This window comes from Polyodon spathula, chromosome 7, assembly GCF_017654505.1.
Source record: "Polyodon spathula isolate WHYD16114869_AA chromosome 7, ASM1765450v1, whole genome shotgun sequence".
Taxonomy (NCBI): Eukaryota; Metazoa; Chordata; class Actinopteri; order Acipenseriformes; family Polyodontidae; genus Polyodon; species Polyodon spathula.
Window position 1 is genome coordinate 15,829,930 of NC_054540.1, and position 25,401 is coordinate 15,855,330.

Here is a 25,401-nt window from a genome sequence, read left to right on the forward strand (position 1 = left end):
TTTTTTTTTTTTTTTTTTTTTTTTTTTTTAATAAATAAATAATTTACCCAGTGTAGTTCAACAGAGCTCTTGGTTCTTGAAAACTTCAGGTTTTACTCATTGTGCAGGGAGACAGGAAAGAGATGTAATGAGGTAGAGTATGCTGGGGTCACACAAACCGTCACTGTTTGTATTTGCTTAGCTCTTGAAAAGATATGATTTAGACTTGAATATGAATATAATGTAATGTTGCATTTTACTGTACTATACATTTTTATAGATGTATCGATATCACACTTTTTTCTGTGCTCTAAATATAAAAAAAAACTATATAGATGAGCAACCAACTGAAGATATTGATGTAAATTATTGAACAGCTTCACCATAATCTATATCTTTGGATTACAACAACTGAAATAGAAAATGCCAGGAGTAAGCTCAGAACCTCCCCTCCTCGAGTTCTCTGCAGCAAAATTTCCCAATTTCTTTCTTTTTTTTTTTTTTTTTAATGACTTGTTTCTGTTTTTTTAGTACTTGTATGAAGGAATGGCGATTAGCAGCCTCCCAGTAGATCTAATGGTTGTGTGGAATGGTGATTTCAGCATCGACAATCCAGCAGATAACAAAGGTAAGGTGTCCTTGAAACTAGTAACCATGGAAACAAACCACAGCATCCTGCAGTTAAGAGCAGAAACAGCAGTTCATCATCCTTGGCTTTTGACTTTTTTTTATTATTGTTAATGCATCATTAAAAGAAGCACCTCCAACGTACTTTTCTATTTGATTTTCCTCAAGAAAAATTGGCTAGTGACAGAATTTTAAAACGAGTATACATGCATCACTACTGCTATTTATGTACTGTATACTCTGTATGTATATTTATGTACTGTATACAATGTGTCCGAGTGTGGGTAGTGGCTCCAACTAAACTAGGAAAAAAGGTTGAAGAAGAAACTCCTGCAACTCTATATTCTGTGCAGCTGTGGTTTTCAACCTTTTCATCTCAAGTACCAGTCTTTCCAGCAGGGACCACCAGTTGTGCCAGTAGCTATGTGCAATCTTAAATGGCTATTGTAAAACAGACCTACCCCATTACAACCTCCTTTTTTTGTTTTGTTTTGTTTGTTTTTCTCCAACTACCGCCGAAGATCTGATTATTTGCGTTCACCACAAACAACACAGAGTGGCTGCTTTGGTTCCCCATCGTTAATTTTGAAAGCTCAGACTTTTCTTTGTCAGTGGTTCAGTGGTGCAAACAGGTTGATACATTACAATAGCTCAATAGAATCATATCGTCTTAAAGAACAACTGCCATTACTGGTATGCATGCCACAGGTTGAAAACCACTGTTGTACCGGACTGAATTGCAAGGCAACACTAAGGTATTGCCAAAGATGTCCAAAACAGCATTTTAATACAAACTATTGATTAAGAGAAATAAACTGTCACAAAGTGGTAACATTCTGCTTCTAACAACAATATAACAATTACAGTCAATGCTGTACTTTAAAAAGACATGTTTGAGGTAGGCTGTGATTGTAATAGGATGTAACACTTGTTTTCGCCAGTACCACTCGCTACTGCTTGGAGACGTTTAATACTTTGACAAGCTTAATGCCTAGACATTAACTTTAGTCCAGTGCCTACAATTTGAGCCATTCATTCATAACACTTTGGTAACTTGAGATGACATGTACAGTTGTACTGATCACTTCAGTTGTAACAGATGCACACTGTTTTTCTTAAGGATGACTGAAAAATGTATTTGTGGACACCATGTAAGCCTACTGTAGCATGTGTGGGGAGGGGATGTGAAAGTCAAGTGGAAAAACCCAGAAAGCATTGTAATGGGAGTTGGATTACAGAAGCATGGTCTGGTTACCATGGCAATTGAAACTGACTGATAAAAAGAAGCAAGATTGTTTTGATCCCTCTGTTTAAAAGAGTAGGTTGTTCAGTAGAATACTGTAAAGCCATAAATACTTGCTTTTTTTGTGTATGGGGGGGGACGGGACACCAACATTTTTGACACGAAATATCAAAATCCACTAACAATACGTACTTAGTATATTGCAACAGGTCACCAACATTTCTGGAGCAAAATAGGTTTTATGTGTGTGATATTTGCCAAATATTTTGGTTGCAAATATTTATGGTTTTATAGTAATGCACAAACCTGGGTTTACATGCGGCTTAGGTCCCAAGTACAATTAAGACTCAATTTCGGCATCAATGAACAGTCGGCCACGTCACATTTGGCACAGTTGACACAGTTGACACAGAAAGATTCAGTATTATCATGGAGACAAGCTTGGTTATAGCCAGGACAGTGTATTGATTTTTGCATTGCCACTTGAGCTACTCGTACTCTATGGACAAACAGAGAGGAACTTCAGTGTATCCAGCATTTATGATTGTTTTAAAAAAAAAAAAAAAGGGTAATAGAAAAGAATGCGTGTATGTCAAAAAGGAGAGAGCCACAGCAATACTCCATTATTACACTCCTGTTTGTCTTTGAGTATTGAAGGTTAAAATCTCATGAAGTATTAAAAAGAACAAATATTCATCTACCTGTCACTGTGAATTGTCACCGAGGCTTGTGAGGGCACTGAAGACCCATCTATCTCTGTTGCCAGTTATTGCTCTGCCTGTCTTTGCATTAAATTAACTGCAGATATGATTGTTTAGTAAAAGCAAGTGTGATTCCCGCTCAGTTAGAACTGTAATACCCTGTATAAAAAACAACCAGTGCTGAATATACTGTCCAACCAAATAATAAAAAGGATCACCCTTATTATAGATAATGTGTGATAGAAAGTCCAAGAAACAGAGCTTCAGAAGTCAAAATGAATCATTTTTTGGGCTCTGTTTTTCTTATTTAAATATATGTATTTTTCTTCTGGTAGTTCATCTGTACAAATGTGGGGCTATACGGGAGAGTTGTGGCATGTGTCTGAAGGCAGATCCCCATTTTGGCTGTGGTTGGTGCAAAGGGGAGGACAGATGTACATTGAAACAGCACTGCCTTCTGCCAGAGTGGCTGGAGTACTCCGGGATGAACAACAAGTGCACGAATCCAAAAATAACAGAAGTAAGTGATCTACTACAACATTTAGTGTGTAGCCCCTTTTTAAATATTATATTAACATACTTACTTAATGTAATGTCTTCAATTACAAAGTTTAAGTTTTGTTCACATACAACTTCTTCGTCTATGATAACTACAAATTCCTTCTTTATATATATATATATATATATATATATATATATATATATATATATATATATATATATATATATATATATATAATATTTTTACCTCTTCAGATAGCATTTTTGTTTTTTAAATTTGGATTTTGATTATTGGTCTGGTAAAAGCTTGATGTGAAAGATTCACCAAAAATTGTTTCTGTGTATGTCATGTACTGTATTAGTTTGCTTAACTGTAAATTGTAAGTAATCTGTGCTTGGCAATTTTGCAAACTGTAGGAGTAAATTGACTGCAGTGGCTTCAATGGAAGGTGAACATGGTACCTAAAGGAATGGTTTTCCTCTGTCACAGGAAAGCTGGCTTACCCAATCAGAATTTTGTACTTGCCAGATTGAGGTTTGCATTGTATCGTCCTCATGGATTCAGTGCAGGGTATGATATACAATGATATACAGCCTTCTTTACATTCTCTGAGCTTCAGTGTTTTACAAATGTACCTAACATCTTGCCATCTTTGACGTGATACAGTAGATGTATAGAGCTAAGAACCATGCTAAATATGAACCTTGCTATAAATACAGGCAGCACAAATCACTGCAGATTTCTCTTCATGAAATATCCCAGTTGTTTGATATGATATGAAATTATTCTTATTCGAAAGTATTTTGTGACCCATTAGCTGAGTTGTATTCTCTTGAGGCTTGATATGTATTGGAGATAATGTTCTGTCTTGATCACAGGGTGAGTTTACTTGTTTTATTATAGAGAAGTAATTGGAGCTAAACAATCTGCACGATGATATTATTATTATTATTATTTTTTTAAATGTTTTATGATAACAAGTGCAACTGAAACATGCTGTTTTCTGTTCGGCACATACAGACATTGTTACTGCATTTTACTGCATTTATTTAAGAGATGCAGCACTGAAGCTCAGTAAAATGAAACAAAGTGAAGTGCAGTGCAATGTTTTCTAATTACTCTACACTGCATTGCCTAAAATAGCCTCCATCTGTACAACATCTCATACTCTTAACTACAGTTAATTTAAGTTGTCAGAGTTCTTAGTATGTGTGAATTTAAAACCTTACCTGAGCCCCCTCTTAGAGAGTAACATGGTGCTAGATCATTATACTAATGCTCCAGTTATTCTTGTGACCTACTGTAAAGTATTTTTCACTCAAAAAGTAATTCCATTTAAAATATCAGAAAATTGGAAAATTATAGTGACTAAAAAGCAACAATTATGTTGCACCAATTGGTCCCAATGGCTTTACAATGGTCTTCCTTTGTGTTTTCACCTTGGAAGCTTGCAAAGTTCAGCCAGGATTCTCTTTTGAGTCAGAAAAGGACAATAAAAGGCAGTGCAGAGAGTGAACCTGTCTGTCATTGCAAGTATTCTGATCAAGCCATGCAGTCTGAGGGATCCTAAAGATTAAACAAGAACTAAGTGACTAAATACTCAAAACCTTTAAAATCTCTCTTTTAAATTGACTTTATAAAATGTGCCAGAGCTCTGAAGATAAGTTGGACTTCACACAGATAGATTGGCAGACAGCCTTTATCAATTTCAATGTTATGTATCCATTTTTACTTTCAAAACTTTCTTCTGTAGAATAAGTAAGTTTACCAATTTAGAGAAGTTAGCAAAGTGCCAGAGGGCTGTCCCTCACGACACATTAATTTGCTTTGTCAGTGGCATCCCTGACATCGTTCATCGCATTGTCGCAAGTCAGATTAATTCAAAATGGGCAAGACAGCAGTGAAACTGTCTAAAAAGTGACAACTCCTTGGTCCCTTCTGGAGAACAGACTGTAGAGTTCTACCCTGAACTTCCTCCAAGTGAGGTAGTCCTTATTAAAAAATGATTATGTACTCTCCTAGAGCACTATGCATTTGTCAGACATGGAATCAGTGCTGTCCTGGAAACAAGTGGACAGTCAAGGCATATCTGTTTCTTTTTTTTTGTCCTACCCTTGTAAATATACACCATGCTGTACTGATGATTATGATTCATATCAAAACATCTGATGCTTCAGAAGCTGCCTGTTCAACAGTTTGAACAGTTGTGTATTGGGGACAGCTGCTGTGAAGGATGATGTCGACCTGACCTCCCTCCCAGCTGGGTGGTTGGCTTCCTCCACCGAGGTGCACCTTACTCTTCATAAAGCCTCTCTGAAGGACCTTTCATGTGGCAGAAAAGGATGACATTGTGAAATGTCATTAATATCAACTTAAATCCCATTACTCCAGCCAAGAATGCACAAGATGTCTGCCTATCTCAGCTACCACCTGGGAAGTGATGGCTAGTTTAGGCTTTTAAAATATGCAATTTATTGACTTTCCTGTGGTTTGTTTAGTGCTACCCGTAAAATATAGTTGCTTATATTTAGCAGACCGAGTTAAAAATCCCAAACCTGATATGTTGGCTTCCATCCATGTACTTTTCTCCACACAATGGGTCAACAGCATTAACTATCAACCTCGTTTCTTTGTGTTAATATTCATGTTTTAACAAAAGATTGATTTAAGGTTTGTTTTAATTGTTGTATTGGCACTGGTATATAATGCCTATACGGTAAGACTTGGTCTGGACAGTGCAGTGGCCAGTCTATACAGTATGTGTAGGTTTCTGTGGTATGGTATTGACGTAATCTATACATATAAATGACTGAGAAGCCTTGAATGACAAGTACATGCACAGGGTTGTACTCCTTATATAACAAGCACCTCTTGTATACTGCCCTATCAAAACCAGCATTGTTTACTATACTGTATATAATACCTTTACCCAAGTATACTGTGCATCTCATTTATAACATGCAAATTGTAAATAACATGCAAATGTCTCCTAATATATGTAAATCGATGCATGCTATGTTCATAAAATGATGTTACTGTGTAACCTGTTTGTGCATACCTTGAAAAACTGGTAACACTTTATTTTATTTTTATGTTATGTTTATTAATAGATATGTTTAACTAAAGTGTGACCTACATAGATCAACTTGTCTGCTAGTTGCATACCATTTGTGGCCAATGACAAAACACAAAGTAGCCGATGTCAGATGAACTTCACTGTCATACTAAGTAATGATAGCTAGATTCATAAATAATAATTGTAAACTTGAGCTGTTGTCATTTGTCATAGGTACCTTTTTAAATTCAGCCCACATAAGAGATTCAGCCCACATAAGAACTGATAAGTTGTTTTTATTTTCACAGTGGTACATATTTGCCACACAGTTTAAATAAAAAGGAATACTAATTTTATAACCCTAAATAAAAAAAGATATATATTTTAAGTCACAATACTGAAAAGCCTGGACAGCCTGTTATCAGCATAGGCATTTGCACATTAAGGAATCGTCTCATTCTTCTCTTAAGGTGCTTGGCAAGAATGCAGATCAAGTATATTATCTAAAATGGGTTGCATTCACAGTTTTCCACCCTTGCAGTTAATGGAGTTAAAGACATTAAACAATGCGACATTCACAGAGCAGCGGCATGTTTTATCTCTGTCTCTGTAGGAAGTGACGGGTTCTGAACACTGCGTTGTTTAATTAGACTTGATTTACTAAAGTGAACAAACATTGAGTGTGTATCCGCACTGAACTGTTTACCCCGCTCCATAATAAAGTTTATGTGCTTTCTGGACTCTCTTTGCACTTTAAAACAAAGGAATTGTTCTTAGGAAACCATAGGGATGCTGCTGCCCTGTCTCTCTGATTACTGTTTTACTTTCTATGCTGTCTGCAGTGGAACGTAGTTGTGTGGCAGTGGAATTAAGATAGCAGTTTGACAGTCTTTGTATACATTTTTAACACCCTCCCCATCTCGCCAGCTCCCAAATGTTTGGTGATCTGGTGTTTGTTGTTCTTCTGCTTGACCAGTACATAAATGGAAATGTGCAGCCAATTTCAATCCTCGCATTGGCAAAATACATGGTCTCATTAATGCTATAGTTATCCCGCTTTTTGAGTAAAGCAAACAAATTCCAAAATCTCTGTATTAAAACAGCCTCTGATCCAGGCAAAGGACACAGAACATCTATGAAGTTACCCCACCCTGGAAAAGATGTAAATCATTATATAAGTATGAACAGATATACATGTATGCATCCAACATAAGTTGATTAAAATGTCTGGAATAAAAAGATAATTAATTGATTCCACCTGAGAACTCTTAAGCAAGAGTGACAGAATCACGTTCAGCCCTTTCAGCTGTGTAATCCTAGGAGGAGTTTTTTTTTTTTAATATTCATTTTTAATTTTGGTCTTTTTCTTCAGATAACTCCACTAACAGGTCCCAGGGAAGGTGGCACCCGGGTGACAATACGTGGGGAGAATCTTGGCCTAGAGTTCAAGGAGATCGAGGCGCACGTCAAGGTGGCTGAGGTGGAGTGCACCCCAGTACTGGAGGGATATATTCCAGCAGAACAGTAAGTGGGGAGATGATGTGCCAATAACTGCTAAAATATACAGGAGAGATTACATTCTGGTCACAACTTGCACCATACGTTAGATAAACATATAAACTGTATTACTTTAAAGTTATTAAACATGTACCTCTTTCAAACAATACTACTGCGATTGTGTAGTTATTAATACTGTTGAAAATGGGGTCAATCCATTAAATGTTATTAACAAAATTATGGTTTTATAAGTGGCAAACTTTAATAATTTGCATAATATTCCTCTTGTGTGTTTGACCTTTTTCCAGGATTGTGTGTGAAATGGGACGAGCTGAGCACAGCCAGTATGCTGGATATGTGGAGGTCTGTGTGGGAGAGTGCCGGCCCGAGTTCATGGCAAGATCCTACCACTTATATTACTTTGTGGTGAGTGCATGGTGTTCTTTTTCATATTAAGGATAATCAGATGAAAGGGTGCTCAAAGGATGTGCTGTGGATGGATGTACATAGAGCCAACAAAACATTTTCAGTAAGCCTTACCTCATTTTGCAGATCTTACATTTCCTATATAAAAAAGACACACACATTATGGTAAACATGTATTAGACTTTTTAAATATCTTTTTTTTTTCAAATGGACATTATAATGATCTTATAAGAACTCATATTTAGCTGTCTTTATCAATAACCAATTATTGGATTTACTGTCATTATTGTAATAGCGCCATATACTTGAATAGTTATTTCAGTTGATTCTGTATTATCTCAGCAGTAGCATGGTGAAAAGGAAGCCCCATATTTTCATTTCTACACATATTTTAATCAATACCTAGACGCTGAGCTGATACCCTGATCAGTCCATAGGATCACATTTTTGTAAATATTTATAACAGCATTTTTAAATATGATAATTAAAAACAGAAATCTGAAATATGTTGACCTTCTGAAGCTGTGTACTGCCAGAACACAATGTGCAAACATCTGTAAGATCTAATCATCCTGAATCCCATTGTGTGTGGGTGGTATATCAAATTAGCAAGAAAAAGAAGGAAAATAAATCTGGCTGTTTAAAATGCTTCATGTATCCCGCTGCTCACAGCAATGTAAAAAATAACGATTCAATGATTTCAACAGTATTGTGCCCTCTAATCTTTTAAAGTTTCAAATTTGGAACAATTATTGTTTTGTTCACAGTTGTAATTATTGCATCATTTACTTGATGTTTCCAAACATTATGGAGTTTCATTGTCGGGTGACAAAAATTATCATTAGTCTGAAAAACTTTTTTGTTATTAGGATCATTTGGCGATAATTTCGTAAAACTGAACAGAGGTGTGTGTGTGTGTGTGTGTGTGTGTATATATGTATATATATATATAATATAACAAATTCTGTAAAAAAAAAAAAAAAAAATATAAATATATATATATATATATATATATATATATATATATATATATATATATAATATGTATTTATTTTTTTACAGAATTTGTTATGTTCTGACAGACCCCTCTCAATTACCAGTTGGATTTGCATAACAATGCTTTCTCATGTCTGGCATCATTCCTTGCAGGTACCAAACCTGTTGGAGCTGAAGCCTAGTCGAGGCCCTGTGTCTGGGGGTACTACTGTAACCATCACTGGAAGTAACCTTGACGCCGGCAGCAATGTCTCCATCATATTCAAAGATCAGATGTGTGTTTATCACAGGTACATGTTTTGAAACTATTTACTTGTCATTTTTTTTCTAGAAACTGTGAACATTTTCAATATTCTGAATGTATTTAAGTATTCTCTTATTCTGCCTTAAGAAGATTAACAGTGAGTTCTTTGCCTTTTTGTTTTGGCTAGAAAGAGCCTTTGATATTCTGTTCAAAATTTCAGCTTGAAATAAGGATGCAATTATTTTTAGTAGTCTAATTTGCATGTTGTTAATACATGTCATTTCACAATAGATTACTTAAGCTTCAGTGCCAGGGTATGCATACGTGAAGACAGGAAACGGAAATTCTAATTCCCCAGAATCTCCTTTTACTGTATTTTCAGGAGAGCAGCTAAAGTGATAGTGTGCAAGTCCTTGGCCTCTCAGCATGGGTATGGGAACGTCACTGTGTCAGTCAGGGTGGACCGAGCCAAGATCCAAAAGGAGTTGCAGTATGAATTTGTGGAGGATCCCACAATCTCCAAACTGGAGCCAGAGTGGAGTATTATAAGGTAGAAGCAGTTTTTGAGTGACACCACTGGTTTCAGATGAAGCTGTAATTTTCATGTTTGAAACACTGCAGATTAGTTTCACCCTCTGATATCCATGAAAATTTAAAAAAATATTATAGCGTATTATTGTAAACTAGTATTTTGATCACTACAATGGAATTTATTTTTAAAGGTTTTAAATTTAAAAGCAAACTTACAAACTTGTGACGTTAGTTATCATCAATTATTTGCAGCGCTGGCTCTGTCTTTGCATTTTATAAATAGACCTTTGGCCTCAGTCGGCCAAAAAATCGAATCGACCCCGGTGTCTTCATTTTACTACTGTTTTATCAACTAGCCACATTGATTTTGATGTTGCATAACAAGACTAAAGTACAATAAAGTGTTTAACTAAAAATGAAAATGCTTTCCATCTGCTACCACAATAGGTTTAGTTCTTATCCAAAACATTGTGAAAATGTAGAAGCGTCCCGTGAAGTCAAATATAATAAAACCAAGAATTTGTATGTATTGTTTTTTGTTTTATTTTTTTCAAGTGAGTAGCAATTCATATCTCTCTTCGTCATTTAAAAAACAATGTCCACTCCAAGAGAAATTAAAATGTATTTAGGAAATATTTAATCGGTCAGCCAGCCAAAGTAGTACAGGGCACTACATATTTCTTCACCACATTTATTATAATTCACTGTAGCGATCTTAAAATTGTACCGTCTCACTTAGAAACCCTGTGAGAAATGGAAATCTTTAGCTGTTATTCTGAATGCATGATGGTTTTACTACTGGGAGAATATAAAGACCGTAAATGGTATTTATTTTGTATTATGTAGCATTTTTAGATTCTAGGGCCAATTAGTTTTTGCTTTGGAGTGTGAATTTATGGCATAATCAAAAACGGAAAAAAGCAGATGTTTCCAGCTGCATATCTAAAGTTCATTTTATAGAAAACCCACCAAACTATAAGAGAATTCAGGATTTCAATTACACTTTATTTGAACATGCATTTTTTTTTTTTCAGGCAGATAGCTTTCTTCTTTTTTGTGGGGGTTATAAGCAGCTGGTCAATGAAAACAAATTGTGATTTATTTTTTTATTTTTTTTATATTCTATAGTGGTAGTACACCTGTAACAGTGTCAGGAACCAATCTGGACATCATTCAAAACCCTCTAATCCGAGCCAAGTACAATGGAGTGGAGACTGTCAATGTAAGTATTGTTACTGGGAGCCTGGGAACTTAGTGAAATGCTGAAAAAGTAAAAGAAGGATTTCAAGGTCACGGGAGTCTGAAAACGTATTGTTCACCCAGAAGATTTAAGCTGGTCCATGGAACAGTGAATGCAATGTTCTCTACTGAGTGGTGGAATATGAGGACAAAAAAAAAACAATAAAAAAAAAAAAAATTATGAATACCCTATCGAATTCCAGACAAAGAGTTTTTTAAATGTATACATTACTGTGCAAAAGTTTTAGGCAGGTGTGAAAAAATGCTGTAAAGTAAGAATGTTTTCAAAAATAGACATGTTAATAGTTTATATTTATCAATTAACAAAATGCAAAGTGAGTGAACAGAAGAAAAATCTACATCAAATCAATATTTGGTGTGACCACCCTTTGCCTTCAAAACAGCATCAATTCTTCTAGGTACACTTGCACACAGTTTTTGAAGGAACTCGGCAGGTAGGTTGGCCCAAACATCTTGGAGAACTAACCACAGTTCTTCTGTGGATTTAGGCAGCCTCAGTTGCTTCTCTCTCTTCATGCAATCCCAGACAGACTCGATGTTGAGATCAGGACTCTATGGGGGCCATACCATCACTTTCAGGACTCCTTGTTCTTCTTTACGCTGAAGATAGTTCTTAATGACTTTCGCTGTATGGTTGGGGTCGTTGTCATGCTGCAGGGGCCAATCAGATGCCTCCCTGATGGCATTGCATGATGGATAAGTATCTGCCTGTACTTCTCAGCATTGAGGAGACCATTCATTTAGACCAAATCCCCAACTCCATTTGCAGAAATGCAGCCCCAAACTTGCAAGGAACCTCCACCATGCTTCACTGTTGCCTGCAGACACTCATTCGTGTACCGCTCTCCAGCCCTTCGGCGAACAAACTGCCTTCTGCTACAGCCAAATATTTTGACTCATCAGTCCAGAGCACCTGCTGCCATTTTTCTGCACCCCAGTTCCTGTGTTTTCGTGCATAATTGAGTCGCTTGGTCTTGTTTCCACGTCGGAGGTATGGCTTTTTGGCCGCAAGTCTTCCATGAAGGCCACTTCTGACCAGACTTCTCCGGGCAGTAGATGGGTGTACCAGGGTCCCACTGTTTTCTGACAATTCTGAGCTGATGGCATTGCTGGACATCTTCCGATTGGCCGACCACTGCATCTACGGTCCTCAACGTTGCCCGTTTCTTTGTGCTTCTTCAAAAGAGCTTGGACAGCACATCTAGAAACCCTTGTCTGCCTTGAAATTTCTGCCTGGGAGAGACCTTGCTGATGCAGTATAACTACCTTGTGTCTTGTTGCTGTGCTCAGTCTTGCCATGATGTATGATGATGGTCACACCTTGTTAGCTGAGTTTGGCTGTTCCTCACCCAGTTTTATTCCTCCTACACAGCTGTTTCTGTTTCAGTTAATGATTGTGTTTCAACCTACATATTGAATTGATGATCATTAGTACCTGTTTGGTATAATTGTTTAATCATACACCTGACTATATGCCTACAAAATCCCTGACTTTGTGCAAGTGTACCTAGAAGAATTGATGCTGTTTTGAAGGCAAAGGGTGGTCACACCAAATATGGATTTGATTTAGATTGTTCTTTTGTTCACTCACTTTGCATTTAGTTAATTGATAAATATAAACTATTAACATGTCTATTTTTGAAAGCATTCTTACTTTACATCATTTTTTCACACCTGCCTAAAACTTTTGCACAGTACTGTACATAGGTGCATTTACAGCTAAGGCTAGAATTTGATGTACATTTGAGAACACTGATAGTCAATATCTAATGCATACTGTGACTTCAACATCAATTAAGAACATACACAATTCTCTACAAACATGGGTTGGTTAGAACTGTCTTTAGATTTATTATTTTGAGGTTGTAATGTGTTTTCTGTGAGTTCTGTCAGGCATTTCAGTTGGTTTACATTTCTGCTTTTATCTGTTTTAACTGTAGAGTTAAGCGTTTTGTTTTTTCTCTCATAGACCTGTGAAGTACTCGACTCCACCACAATGATCTGCCAAGCGCCAGAATTAGCAGTGAGTTCAAACTATCAGTCTGATATCGTAGAGCGTCCAGATGAGTTTGGGTTCATTCTAGACAACGTACAGACACTGCTGATATTTAACAACACAAACTTTATTTACTATCCAAACCCCACGTTTGAACATCTGAGTCCCTCCGGAGTAGTGGAGCTAAAACCTGGCTCTCCCATCATACTAAAGGTAAGGTGGCTTTTTGGATATTTTTTTAAAGGTCTTTTAAAAAGGTTTAATTCTCACTTTTCATATTGTACAATAAGGACATTAACATGAATATTACCTTTTTTTTTTTTTTTTTTTTTACTATAAGCTTAAAGAAAATGTTTTTCAAATATGAGAGAGAGAGGTTTTTTGTGGAAGTTGTGTTCTTATATTATGCTACACAAACAGCCATGGTTCATAATAGCAAGCAAAATTAATAATGTACAGTTGAATCAGGGCATAATTTAGTTAAATCCCTTGTTATAAAATATACATGCTTTGTCCCATGGAGCGACATTTTATTATTTTAATTTCAGGGTCGGAACTTGCTTCCTCCTGCGCCTGGTGGGAATGCCAAACTGAATTACACTGTGCTGATTGGAGAGAAGCCTTGCACTTTAACAGTGTCTGAGACCCAGTTATTGTGTGAATCACCCAATCTTACTGGGAGGTATAAAGTACTGGTGAGTGTTTTAATATATCTGCTAACATGGTCCTTACAAGAACCAAAAACCGGAGCTTTTATGGGGTACAAGATGTAAAGAATAAAACGTGGTAATTAAATCCTTGTTCAGCGTAGTCTGTGAAAAACTTGGGAAGACTATTTAGAGATGTCCCCAGCCTGAACTGGAACCTACATCTCCTGCAGTCTGGAGATCTGTAGTTGGGCAGAGCCGCAGAGCCACGCAGCAAGCTGAGCTGATCCGGTTCTCTTCGAGATAAGGCCTCTGTTCGATTGTTTTAGAATCCAAAGAGCAGTAATAACGCCTGTCCTCGAATGTTTTTGATTCAGGTACGTGTTGGTGGGATGGAGTTCTCCCCTGGAGTAGTGCACATCTCCTCAGACAGCCCGCTCAGCCACACAGCTATCGTCAGCATTGCAGGGGCGGGCGGCCTGCTCATCATCTTCATTGTGGTGGTGCTCATCGCCTACAAGCGCAAGTCCAGAGAGAGCGACCTCACCCTCAAGCGGCTGCAAATGCAGATGGACAACCTGGAGTCCAGAGTGGCTTTGGAGTGTAAAGAAGGTAAAAAAAAAAAAAAAAAAGGTGCAGCTTCGCTGAATTTGGGTTAAAAGTTTCTTACTGACAGTTTGTGTTATTTGATCTAATGTTCTCCATGTAAGTAATTATCACAGTCTGTCTTTTTATATATTATATATTTTATATATATATATATATATACACAGAGAGAGAGAGAGAGAGAGAGAGAATTATCTCTTTTTTACATTTGTTTTTCAGCGTTTGCAGAGTTACAGACTGACATTCATGAACTGACCAGTCATTTGGACGGAGCTGGAATCCCATTCCTCGACTACCGGACCTACACAATGAGGGTCCTCTTCCCTGGGATTGAAGAGCATCCTGTACTAAGAGATCTGGAGGTCAATTTTATTATTCATGACATTTTTTAAATGGAAAATGCACTTTATCAATGTCATACAGGAGATGTAACAGTTTGTGATGTACAAATTTGTCTTAGTTTAGGCTGTCCTTTTTTTTTTTTTTTTTCAGATTAGCCATTTTTGTTATGTGCGGTCATAGCATAACTTTATAAATCAATGTTGTGGCTTGGAATGAAGCATTGCAGAATATTAAAGTAAAAGGTACTTCAGAGCTAATGCAATTTCCCATCATTTCAGGTCTGCAACCTTCCAACGTGTTGAATGTGTTTAGTAATTAACTGCATAGTGGTGTTTGTCAAATTAAAAATGCCATAGGTTTACCTTTGGGCGCTGTACACAGCATTAACTATTGAGCAATTTAAAGCACTGTTTAAATGATGTACTGAAGGTAAAGTCTGTTTGGAAATATTCTTTTCTTCCAAATGAGCAGCTTTAAAAATGAGCTTCACGATAATTTGCAAAATGACAGTATAGTCATGTTTGTGAAGAACATCTATTGAGATTAAATGATCTTATTTCAAAAACAGTTACATTAATTTATATGAGATTTTGAGCTGAAATTATTATTTTTTTTAAAGCAGCCTGACCTTATAGCTGTCATTAAGTATAGATTGCTGAGAAGCAAGTGAAAAGCTTATTTGATAATGATATATAGCATTTAGACAAAGTACTTTAAATGATTGTCAACAAGAAGGTATGTAGAAAGTATAGGAATGATCATTGTTTTTAATATGTTTTATTACTGATATTATATTTCTACAGTTATTAACAAGTAGCATCTTTGAGGAACTCACGTTGCCATTCTAAACTGCTCTATACTTGATACTTGGCCCCCTTTTGTAGGCAGGATTTAACAGAATGGTTATTCTCTTGGCATATGATCTTACAAAGTCATATTCGGAAGGTGTTGTTTCATCAAACGACTGTTTTATGTTTCAAGATGACAAGAAACAGGATCAGGGGATTTTGAGAGCAACTGAAGGGTAAATATGTGTGACATCCTTGCACTTCAAATCCTGCGAGACTACTGAACACATTTTTGACATGCAAATTGTACAGTACAGTATTCCCTATGACACTCTTAACATACAAAAGCAGATGATGTGCTCATATGTACCTCCAAAAAGCAAGAGCTTTAGGAATGCACATTAACTGGAGTAATTTGATTGCAGGTTTCTGGATACAGACAGGAGCAGGTAGAAAAGGGACTGAAACTGTTTGGCCAGCTCATCAACAACAAGGTGTTTCTCTTGTCATTTATCCGCACCCTGGAGTCCCAACGCAGTTTTTCCATGCGGGATCGGGGGAACGTCGCTTCGCTGATCATGACAGTTCTGCAGAGTAAACTGGAGTACGCCACAGATGTGCTGAAGCAGCTGCTGTCAGACCTCATCGACAAGAACCTGGAGAGTAAAAACCATCCCAAACTGCTTCTGAGGAGGTAAGAAGCTTTGTCTGCATCAGTTCCTTACAGCTTGCTGCTCTGCTGGCCAGATGAGGTTAAGCTGTTGGAATCTGTTTTTAAGGACACCATGTTGACGTGTTACGCTGTAGTGTGTCTGCCCCTCAAGGGTTCAAAGCTTGGTTTGATTTGTAATTGAATTTAACTTAGTTTTGGGAATGACATCTTCAATGATAGAAAAGGTTTTGACCTCCAGAAGATCTAAACCAGATACAAAAAGGCCACTAACCTGAGGGTAAGCTCACCGTGTGCAGTAGTGCCCCTGTCCCAGTTCCTCCACCATGCATCACTGTAATATAGTGGTGTTTATTTAGGAAACTAACAAAAAATAGGCGATTTTTACTGTAAAGTATTGTGACACTACGAAATATATTTCTAACTCAGGATTTATGTCTATCAACAGCAGAGCGCTAAACTAAGCAGACCACTAAACTAATCCAATATACAAGGGTAGTCTTTCTGGGAAGTTGTTTGCTGTAAAGAGTGATTTCACACTTTAGAGAAAAAAATCTTCTTATGTTAAACAAGTATTTTCCAACACCACCTCCTTAAATCTTGCCGTATTGTGTCCCATGTCAGCACCCCTGGGGAATAGCCATTGACATCTTGTTAACATGGTGTTCACATATGATTAGATTTCTGTCAAGACTTTCTACCGATGTGAGGGAGATTCCAATCTAGTGCCTACCAGTGCAATGTGTAATGCAACCCTTATAACCCTGACACTGTAGTATAGTGACATAAAAGAAAATCCCTTTTCCCTACAAGTCTTTCCTTTATAATCTGTGTCCCTTTTCCAAAAAACTATGTTTATTATTAACTAGTAAAGAGTATCGTTTGAAAAATCAAAATAATCTGAGATCCATATACTGTGGGTATCTTTTCTGTCGCAATTTTTACTAGAGTATTACTGGTATCTTTTTATTAGAAAGGAGTGGTTGTTAACTATGCTCAGACTGTGCTTTTTGATTTTATATGGTGTTCTGCTCTAATGATATAAAATACTTCCCACTGTTAAGTAGCACATGTCTCTTTGTTATATCCAAAGGCATTTTTAACACTATTCACTATTGAGACAACAAACAGATTACATTACCTTTTTAAAACATATTGCCTACTCTTTTGAAATAATCACAAATCATTGGTCATAAATTAACTGGGCAATACATTTTTCAACATGTGCTCTGGAGCGTTTGCCAGGTGAAAAAAATATCCATATCTTACGAGGATCGTAGTGTATCCAGAACATGCGGTCTCCTACAACAATGCTCGTTTTCCGTTCCCACACGATGTTACTCATTTCAGAGCACCAGCATTACTGCAAGAGGGAGCAGGAACTGGTTGCGCTGCGATCTTTAGAAGAAAGATCTTTCTTCTGGCGAACGTTCCTGAGTAAAAGTTAAAAAAAAAAAAAAAGTATCCCCTATGATTTAGTATGATGCGTGTATAAAAAATATCGAGACAATCAGGAATATGTTGAAAAAAATAATGCTACAAAATAGACAACACGGGATACAGCAAAGGTAAAGTATAATATGCTACTTACTTTGTAATGTATCTACTGTCTGTTATGTTTTGACCAGACTGTTGCCAGACATGAGTCCTCATTCTAGTAGAAACAGGCTCTACCTGATAATATAAGGCTCTACCTGATAATATTTTTGTATTTTCGATCACCTGTTACAGGCATTTTGCAGGTCAGCCTCTGCTCTCCTGTGAGGCCCTCTTGAAACCCCCCCCTTCAGTTAGTGACATAATCATACTATAAATTGCTCCTTATTACTCTGTCTTCAGAAGGTTGAAATTTGCATAGACTTGATAGACGTGGTAATGGAACTTGGCACCTCCGAGACAACAGATGAGGAACATATTCTATTCATTAGAAGTGACTTATTGACATTTTAGATGAAAGTGATTATTAGGGGTTGGTATAGCAGGATTAATCATTTTGCTCATCTGAAATAGTAAACAAGTCTTGCAAGTGGGGAGGGGTGGGGGGATGTGTAGGAGGGAGACTATCAGAGAAACAGAAAAAAAGCAGTCAACCGTCAGTAATTTGGGAAGACATGGTAAACACTTTTATACCTAAAATTGTGCTTCTAGTAGTTTTTCCTTAGATTAAAAAATAATAAATATTGAAAAGGGCATTGCTATATTAATCTCCTGAATAAGTAAATTAGATAGAAACCAGTGTAAGTGTCTAGTTGTGCCTGCTTTAAAAGTACAGCTCTGTTATGATTGTTTGTAGCTTGTAAAACCGAAATTAATGTCCTACGTTTTTTTTATTGAGATCAGTTAGTGGTTCAGTTCATTGACAATCTAGTTTAATGCCTTTCAGATACCAAATTCAGTACTATATTAAGAACCTAAATAGTGTGTCCTTACTGAAGTAAAAATGACAAAAAAAAGTCAGCTTCAATAGTACACATGCTGACCCATAAAATTCACTAAGGGTTTTGTCTTATAAAAGTCACACAAACAGGTGAGAGATTGCCTAAACTGTACTCAGCTCCATTATTCATACAAGATCCAAGAATACTGCATTTGTGCAAGCACTGTGCGTCTCAGTGTCGTGATCTTTTGCACCATGCTGTCAAAATGAATCTTAATAGTTATGGGGCATTCTGGGTAGTGTTTATCTCAGCTTAGTGAATATCGAGGTTAACAGGTTAAAGAAAATAATACAATAGCCTAATCTAAGAATTTGTATGGTAATGAAAAATATGACAAGTTAATAATAATATGAAAACATACATTGTCATAAATATTTTGAAATGGCTGCATAAACAAAGCTTACTTAAAAACAGTGGGCACAAAAAAGAATTAGAGCTTTAGTTTTGGGGGAGAAATTATTGTTTATTAAATACTTGGTTTTCTAGATTTTGAAGCAGTTCATTTTTTTTAGCATGGAATTAGAAAGCATGTGGTGAACGACAGCACATTAAGACAGGGAGAGAGTCTGCGAAAGAAGTTAGAGATTTGCATGTTCTACTGAAATGGATGTTCCCTGCCAGGCAGCAATGGAGCATAGCCCTCTGATATTATGGCTGAACATGAATTCCCTGTTGTGGTATTGAGTTCCTGAATTTGAATGAAGCCTGAAGAATGCTGGATAAGCTCTGTTCTAATTTAACCCTTAACTTTGAAACTCAGTGCTAAACACTTGTCGTCACACTATAAACAGAAACATGACTTGTTTCTGGAGGCACTTTATCATTATTTAATGGTTATATACCTAAAAAAAGTATTTCATTCTGCTTGATTGATTCTGAGCACTGTGATCAGAAAGTGTAGCCACATGGTAAAAAACATGGCCAGCTCCATGCAAGCAGGTCAGAGAGAGATGCAAAACAAATAAAATAATGATACTTACTGTTCATAATAATTCATTGCAAAATTCATAAAAATGGGAATGGATAACTTTTATGTCTCAGCTGTAGCAGCACATTTCAGCAAATCAGCTCGCATTCCAGCTCCTAGATGAATACATGCCTGTACCCCAGCTGGACGACTTCCATTATCGATGCCAAAACCATCTGCGGCACTCCGTTTTTTTTTTTTTTATCCAAAGGGAATTGTCAGTTACAATAATTTCCAATTAAAAAAGGTTTATGTTGTTGTTTAGACTAGTTTACTATTTCAGGGGAAATCGCTGTGTTCCGGATTATGCTGGAAGGATTCCCACTGTTTGTATGAGAGGAGCCTCTTTTTTTTTTATATCATTCTATTTGTTGCCAGCTAGGTCACTGTAGTGTGAAAGGTAGTGGGATCAAAACTCCCACATAGACATATTCTTCTTCGCTGTCTCCACATCTATACAAGTGAACCTGCTGTAAGCCTGAATTGTAAGGCTTTATACTTGCCATTCTCACTTTTAAGAACTTGGAGTAAAAAGCATTTTCATGCCAGGATGAAAGAAAAATGTTTGACTCTAGGGTTATTAAGGACAGACTAAAACTTTGGGTACATCTTAAAGGGATAAATAAATCTTCCACAGCCCTTTGATGGGGGTGTATTCTAATAATCTTGTTAACCATGTATACTAACTAATGGGTGGAAATATTGTGTATATTAAAGTGCAACTACAGGGAGCATGGAGTGTACGAGGATACATTCTGTACTCGCAAGGATCTGTTGTCTCCAATTACCCTCGATGTATCCTGAAGAGTTTGACTTCAACGAAATTATTTCATTTGGTGACGTCTTGTGACTTCTCTATATCAAAAATGGACAGGATATACAGACTTGGAACACAATGAAAGTAAATGGCACTTATAATACATTTTAGATGAAAACAGTTGATTAGCTTTTTCCTTTTCTAGTTTTTTGGTCAATTACCAATAAGGCACAGTCCAAAAAAAAACCCCACAAATGCATCTGGCATGTTGTTCAAATTCACGTCCACTTCACCAGTTGTAGGTATTTATGCAGGTTACAAAGCAACATGGCTAATAGTGGTAACAGCTTGTACCCTGATTGAATTTTCTCTTATTATATCTAGCAGAGCTGTTGAACGACCACTTTATGCAATAGGTTATCATGAGAAGTAGAAGTCAACTGTAAAACTGAACAAAGTGTTACACTGCCATGGAAAGTTTAATTACACTCTTATTCTGATCCTGTCACCCTATCTAGCTGATTATTTTCACCTCACATTTTCCACTTTTCAGTGGCACCTACTTCTCTAACTTGATATGTATGTGTCATTTCTGCAATTGTAAAATTATTTTTGTTTTCATTTGACTGATGGAGGATATTCATCTAACCCTTTTAAAACAGTCATCTGGGAATTAGGAAGGATGGGGGGTTGTATTTTGTAAGGGTATATTAAGACTCATCAAAAGCAAAACGCCATGTATATCAATCCTGAAGACCAGTAGAAATGTAGAACCCTTATCCTGAATTTTAATTTTCAATAAAAAACAAATGTGTTAGCAGCTACTGTTACCTTGGGATGTGCAGACCCAACGATAGCTACTGCCAAATTACAAGTGATCAGAAAGTTCAGTTGGAGCATCAGGACACCTGTATAATAAAGCGGAGTACAGTTTTAATCCTGTCTTTCAATTTATTAATTCAGCACAGGATCTGATCGGTTGAACTGCAGATCAAAGTAGGATGAGAAGAGAAAGCTTAATCCAGTCCAGGTGTTTTGCCAGTGCACCTTGTGTGTCAGTTTCATTGGCACCACATGTCATGCATGCCGTAGCACTGACCCATTGTAATATTACTTTCTGGAAGCGCAATTATTGTGACGAGGTCCACAGGTTAACATGTGGTCTATAACTAATAGCTGTATTGTAGCAATGTGATTTTTTTTTTTTGTTGTTGTTGTTTTTTTTTTTTTTTTTAATAAAACTGAAATTATGAAAACTAAACACAACGATATATACATTTTCCAATCTACATTATATTTCTTTGTTCTAAAACTATAAAACAATTTAGGGCTAAATTGTTTGTGTTCCTATTCAGGCTGAGAAAAGCTCCACATGTTAATACTGAGTAAATTACGTTGTGCAGAAAGCAAAGCTTAAATAATACATTGGCCTATTTCAAGAGAAACTGTGTAGATAAAAACAGTGCCTATAGAAAGTGTACACCCCCTTTCAGAATTTTCACCTTTTGTTGCCTTATAGCCTGGAATTAAAATGCATTACATTTTTTTCATGTATCTACTATCTACACATCCTACCCCACAACTTCCAAGTGAAAAAAAATGTTCTAGAAATTTGTAGAAAATTAATTAAAAATAAAAACTGAAATAGCTTGGCTGGATAAGTATCAACCCCCCACCTCCCCTTGTAATAGCAATCCTAAATTAGCTCAGGTGTAACCAATCGCCTTCAAAATCACACAGTTAAGTAGCCTCCATCTGTGGTGTTAGTGATTCACATGATTTCAGGATAAATTCAGCAGGTCCTGTAGGTTCCCTCTGCTAGGTAGTGCATATCAAAGCAAAGACTCAACCATAAGCACCAAGGCGCTTTCAAAATAACTCCGGGACAAAGCTGTTGAAAGGCACAGATCAGGGGATGGGTATAAAAAAATATCAATGGCCTTGAATATCCCTTGGAGCACAGTCAAGATGATTATTAAGCAGTAGAAAGTGTATGGCACCACCAAGACCCTGCCTAGATCAGGCCGACCCTCCAAACTTGATGACCGAGCAAGGAGGAGACTGATCAGAGAGGCTACCAAGAGGCTAACTTTGCAAGAGGTACAGGCTTTTATGGCCAAGACTGGTCAAAGTGTGCATGTGACAACAATATGCCAAGCACTCAACAAATCTGGCCTGTATGGTAGGGTGGCAAGAAGGAAGCCATTACTCAAGAAAGCCCACCTTGAATCCCATTTGAAGTACGCTAAAAAACACTCAGGAGATTCTGTAGCCATGTCACCTTTCAGCATGACAACGACCTAAAGCACACAGCCAAAGCTACACCGGAGTGGCTAAGGAACAAAAAGGTAAATGTCCTTGAGTGGCCCAGTCAGAGCCCCGTCCTAAATCCAATTGAAAATTTGTGGCATGACTTGAAGATTGCTATCCATCAACACTCCCCAAGGAACTTGACAGAGCTTGAACAGTTTTGTAAAGAAGGATGGTCAAATATTTCCAAATCTAGGTGTGCAAAGTTGGTAGAGACCTATCCCAACAGACTCTTCCACAGGTGCTTCCACCAAGTATTGACTCAGTGGTGGAGACTTATCCAATTATGATCTTTCAGTTTTGTATTTTCAATATATAATTTTTTTCTCAATAAAAACTTTTTTCCCCTTAACAGTGTGGAGTATGGTGTGTAGATAAGTGGAAAAAAAAATCCTCATTTAAATCCATGAAACTCAGAGGCACTGACACAACAAAATGTGAAAAAAGTTCAACGGGGATGCAGACTTTCTATAGGCATTGTATATGGCATTTTGTGAATAGGGGCAACATATTTATACAAACGTTCTCTCCTATACGATTATCAAGGCAATACAAAAGAAATGCAACAATAACAATTATTATTATTATTATTATTGTTAGATCTACATTAATGTTAGCAATTATGTGCTACGGACACTGACAGAAGAGGTGCCATAGTAACAAGCCTGTGTTTTGCAACCCAGAAACCATGGGTTTTCCCTGCCCAATTCCTAATCTTATCCTCCTTTTTTTAGGACTGAATCTGTTGCCGAGAAGATGCTGACCAACTGGTTTACCTTCCTGTTATACAAGTTCCTCAAGGTAATCGGACTCAAACTGCTGTGTTAACATTTCTTCCTGTCAGCTGCAGCAGACAGTAGAGCTGAACCTAACGAGTCGAGCAGACTAGTGAACATATCTGATGATATTTCATAAAGCATCTATGTTCACCTTTTAAAGCTGTGTATTTCATATACAGTTTACAGTATTATATATATATATATATATATATATATATATATATATATATATATATATATATATATATATATATATATATATATATATATATATATATATACAGTGCCTTGCAAATGTATTCAGACCCCTGACAAATTCTCTCATATTACTGAATTACAAATGGTACATTGAAATTTTGTTCTGTTTGATATTTTATTTTTAAACACTGAAACTCAGAATCAATTATTGTAAGGTGACATTGGTTTTATGTTGGGAAATATTTTTAAGAAAAATAAAAAATTGAAATATCTTGCTTGCATAAGTATTCAACCCCTGTGCTGTGGAAGCTCCCAGTTTGCACCGATGAAAGAAATTGCCCTAACGAGGACACAATTACCTTACCATTGGCCTCCACCTGTGAACCATTAAAGTTGCTGTCACATTTTCTGGATAAGAACCCCACTGTTGAAGCATCATTGGTAAGGTTGTGAATCTGAAGGAAAATGAAGACCAAAGAGCATTCTACAGAAGTTAGAGATAAAGTAATACAAATGCATAGATTAGGGAAAGGGTACAAAATAATATCCAAGTGTTTGGATATCCCAGTGAGCACAGTTGGATCAATAATCAGGAAGTGGAAGCTGCATCACACCACCCAGGCACTGCCAAGAAAAGGCCGTCCCTCAAAACTCAGCACTCAAACAAGAAGGAGACTTGTGAGAGAAGCCACAGAGAGGCCAACAATCACTTTGAAGGAGCTGCAGAGTTCAGTGGCTGGGAGTGGAGTAATGGTGCACCAGTCAACCATATCAAGAGCTCTGCATAACACAAGCCTGTATGGGAGGGAGGCAAGAAAGAAGCCGTTACTCAAAAAGTACCATCTGAAAGCATGTCTGGAGTTTGCCAGAAAGCATGAGAGTGACCCAGCTGCGATGTGGGAAAAGGTTTTGTGGTCAGATGAGACCAAGATAGAGCTTTTTGGCCAAAACTCAAAGCGCTATGTGTGGCGCAAACCTAACACTGCCCATGCCTCAAGACACACCATCCCTACAGTGAAGTATGGTGGTGGCAGCATCATGCTGTGGGGATGCTTCTCATCAGCAGGGACTGGGCATCTTGTTACAATTGAAGGAAGAATGGATGGAGCAAAATACAGGAAAATACTGCAAGAGAATCTGCTTCAGTCCGCTAAAAAACTGAAGCTTGGGAGGAAATTCACCTTTCAGCAGGACAATGATCCCAAGCACAAGGCCAAAGCAACATTGGAGTGGCTCAAGAACAAAAAGGTGAATGTCCTACAGTGGCCCAGTCAAAGTCCTGATCTCAATCCCACTGAGAATCTGTGGCACTATTTGAAAATTGCGGTCCACAAGCGTCGTCCAACCAACCTGAACAACCTGGAGCAAATCTGCCAAGAAGAATGGGCCAAAATCATTCAGACACTGTGTGCAAAGCTGGTACATACTTACCCCAAAAGACTTAAAGCTGTTATTGCAGCGAAAGGTGGCTCTACCAAATATTAATGTGTGGGGGTTGAATACTTATGCAAGCAAGATATTTCAGTTTTTTATTTTTCCCAACATAAAACCAATGTCACCTTACAATAATGGATTATGAGTTTAAGTGTTTTAAAATAAAATATCAAACAGAACGAAATTTCAGTGTATCATTTGTAATTCAGTAATGTGAGATAATTGGTCAGGGGGCTGAATTCTTTTGCTAGGCACTGTGTGTGTTTGTGTGTGTGTGTGTGTGTGTGTGTGTATATATATATATATATATATATATATATATATATATATATATATATAAAATATATATAGTTATATCATTTGGAGTATAAAGATGATACGTGCAATGATATGATGCTCCAAAGGAGA

At 37.0% G+C, this 25,401-nt stretch overlaps 1 protein-coding gene across 2 annotated transcripts in view; it reads left to right on the forward strand.

Moving 5' to 3' along the window:
* Nucleotides 1–25,401, forward strand: part of LOC121318240 (plexin-A4-like) — a 239,976-nt gene that overhangs the window by 179,634 nt on the left and 34,941 nt on the right. For both annotated transcript variants that reach the window (XM_041254697.1, XM_041254696.1), the window contains exons 11-23: nucleotides 511–607; nucleotides 2,886–3,070; nucleotides 7,480–7,631; nucleotides 7,913–8,030; nucleotides 9,180–9,316; nucleotides 9,653–9,820; nucleotides 10,930–11,023; nucleotides 13,031–13,270; nucleotides 13,606–13,752; nucleotides 14,082–14,316; nucleotides 14,530–14,672; nucleotides 15,866–16,134; nucleotides 23,317–23,383. In XM_041254697.1, coding sequence (XP_041110631.1) covers nucleotides 511–607; nucleotides 2,886–3,070; nucleotides 7,480–7,631; nucleotides 7,913–8,030; nucleotides 9,180–9,316; nucleotides 9,653–9,820; nucleotides 10,930–11,023; nucleotides 13,031–13,270; nucleotides 13,606–13,752; nucleotides 14,082–14,316; nucleotides 14,530–14,672; nucleotides 15,866–16,134; nucleotides 23,317–23,383 — 2,052 coding nt within the window. The remainder of the gene's footprint in view (nucleotides 1–510; nucleotides 608–2,885; nucleotides 3,071–7,479; nucleotides 7,632–7,912; nucleotides 8,031–9,179; nucleotides 9,317–9,652; nucleotides 9,821–10,929; nucleotides 11,024–13,030; nucleotides 13,271–13,605; nucleotides 13,753–14,081; nucleotides 14,317–14,529; nucleotides 14,673–15,865; nucleotides 16,135–23,316; nucleotides 23,384–25,401) is intronic.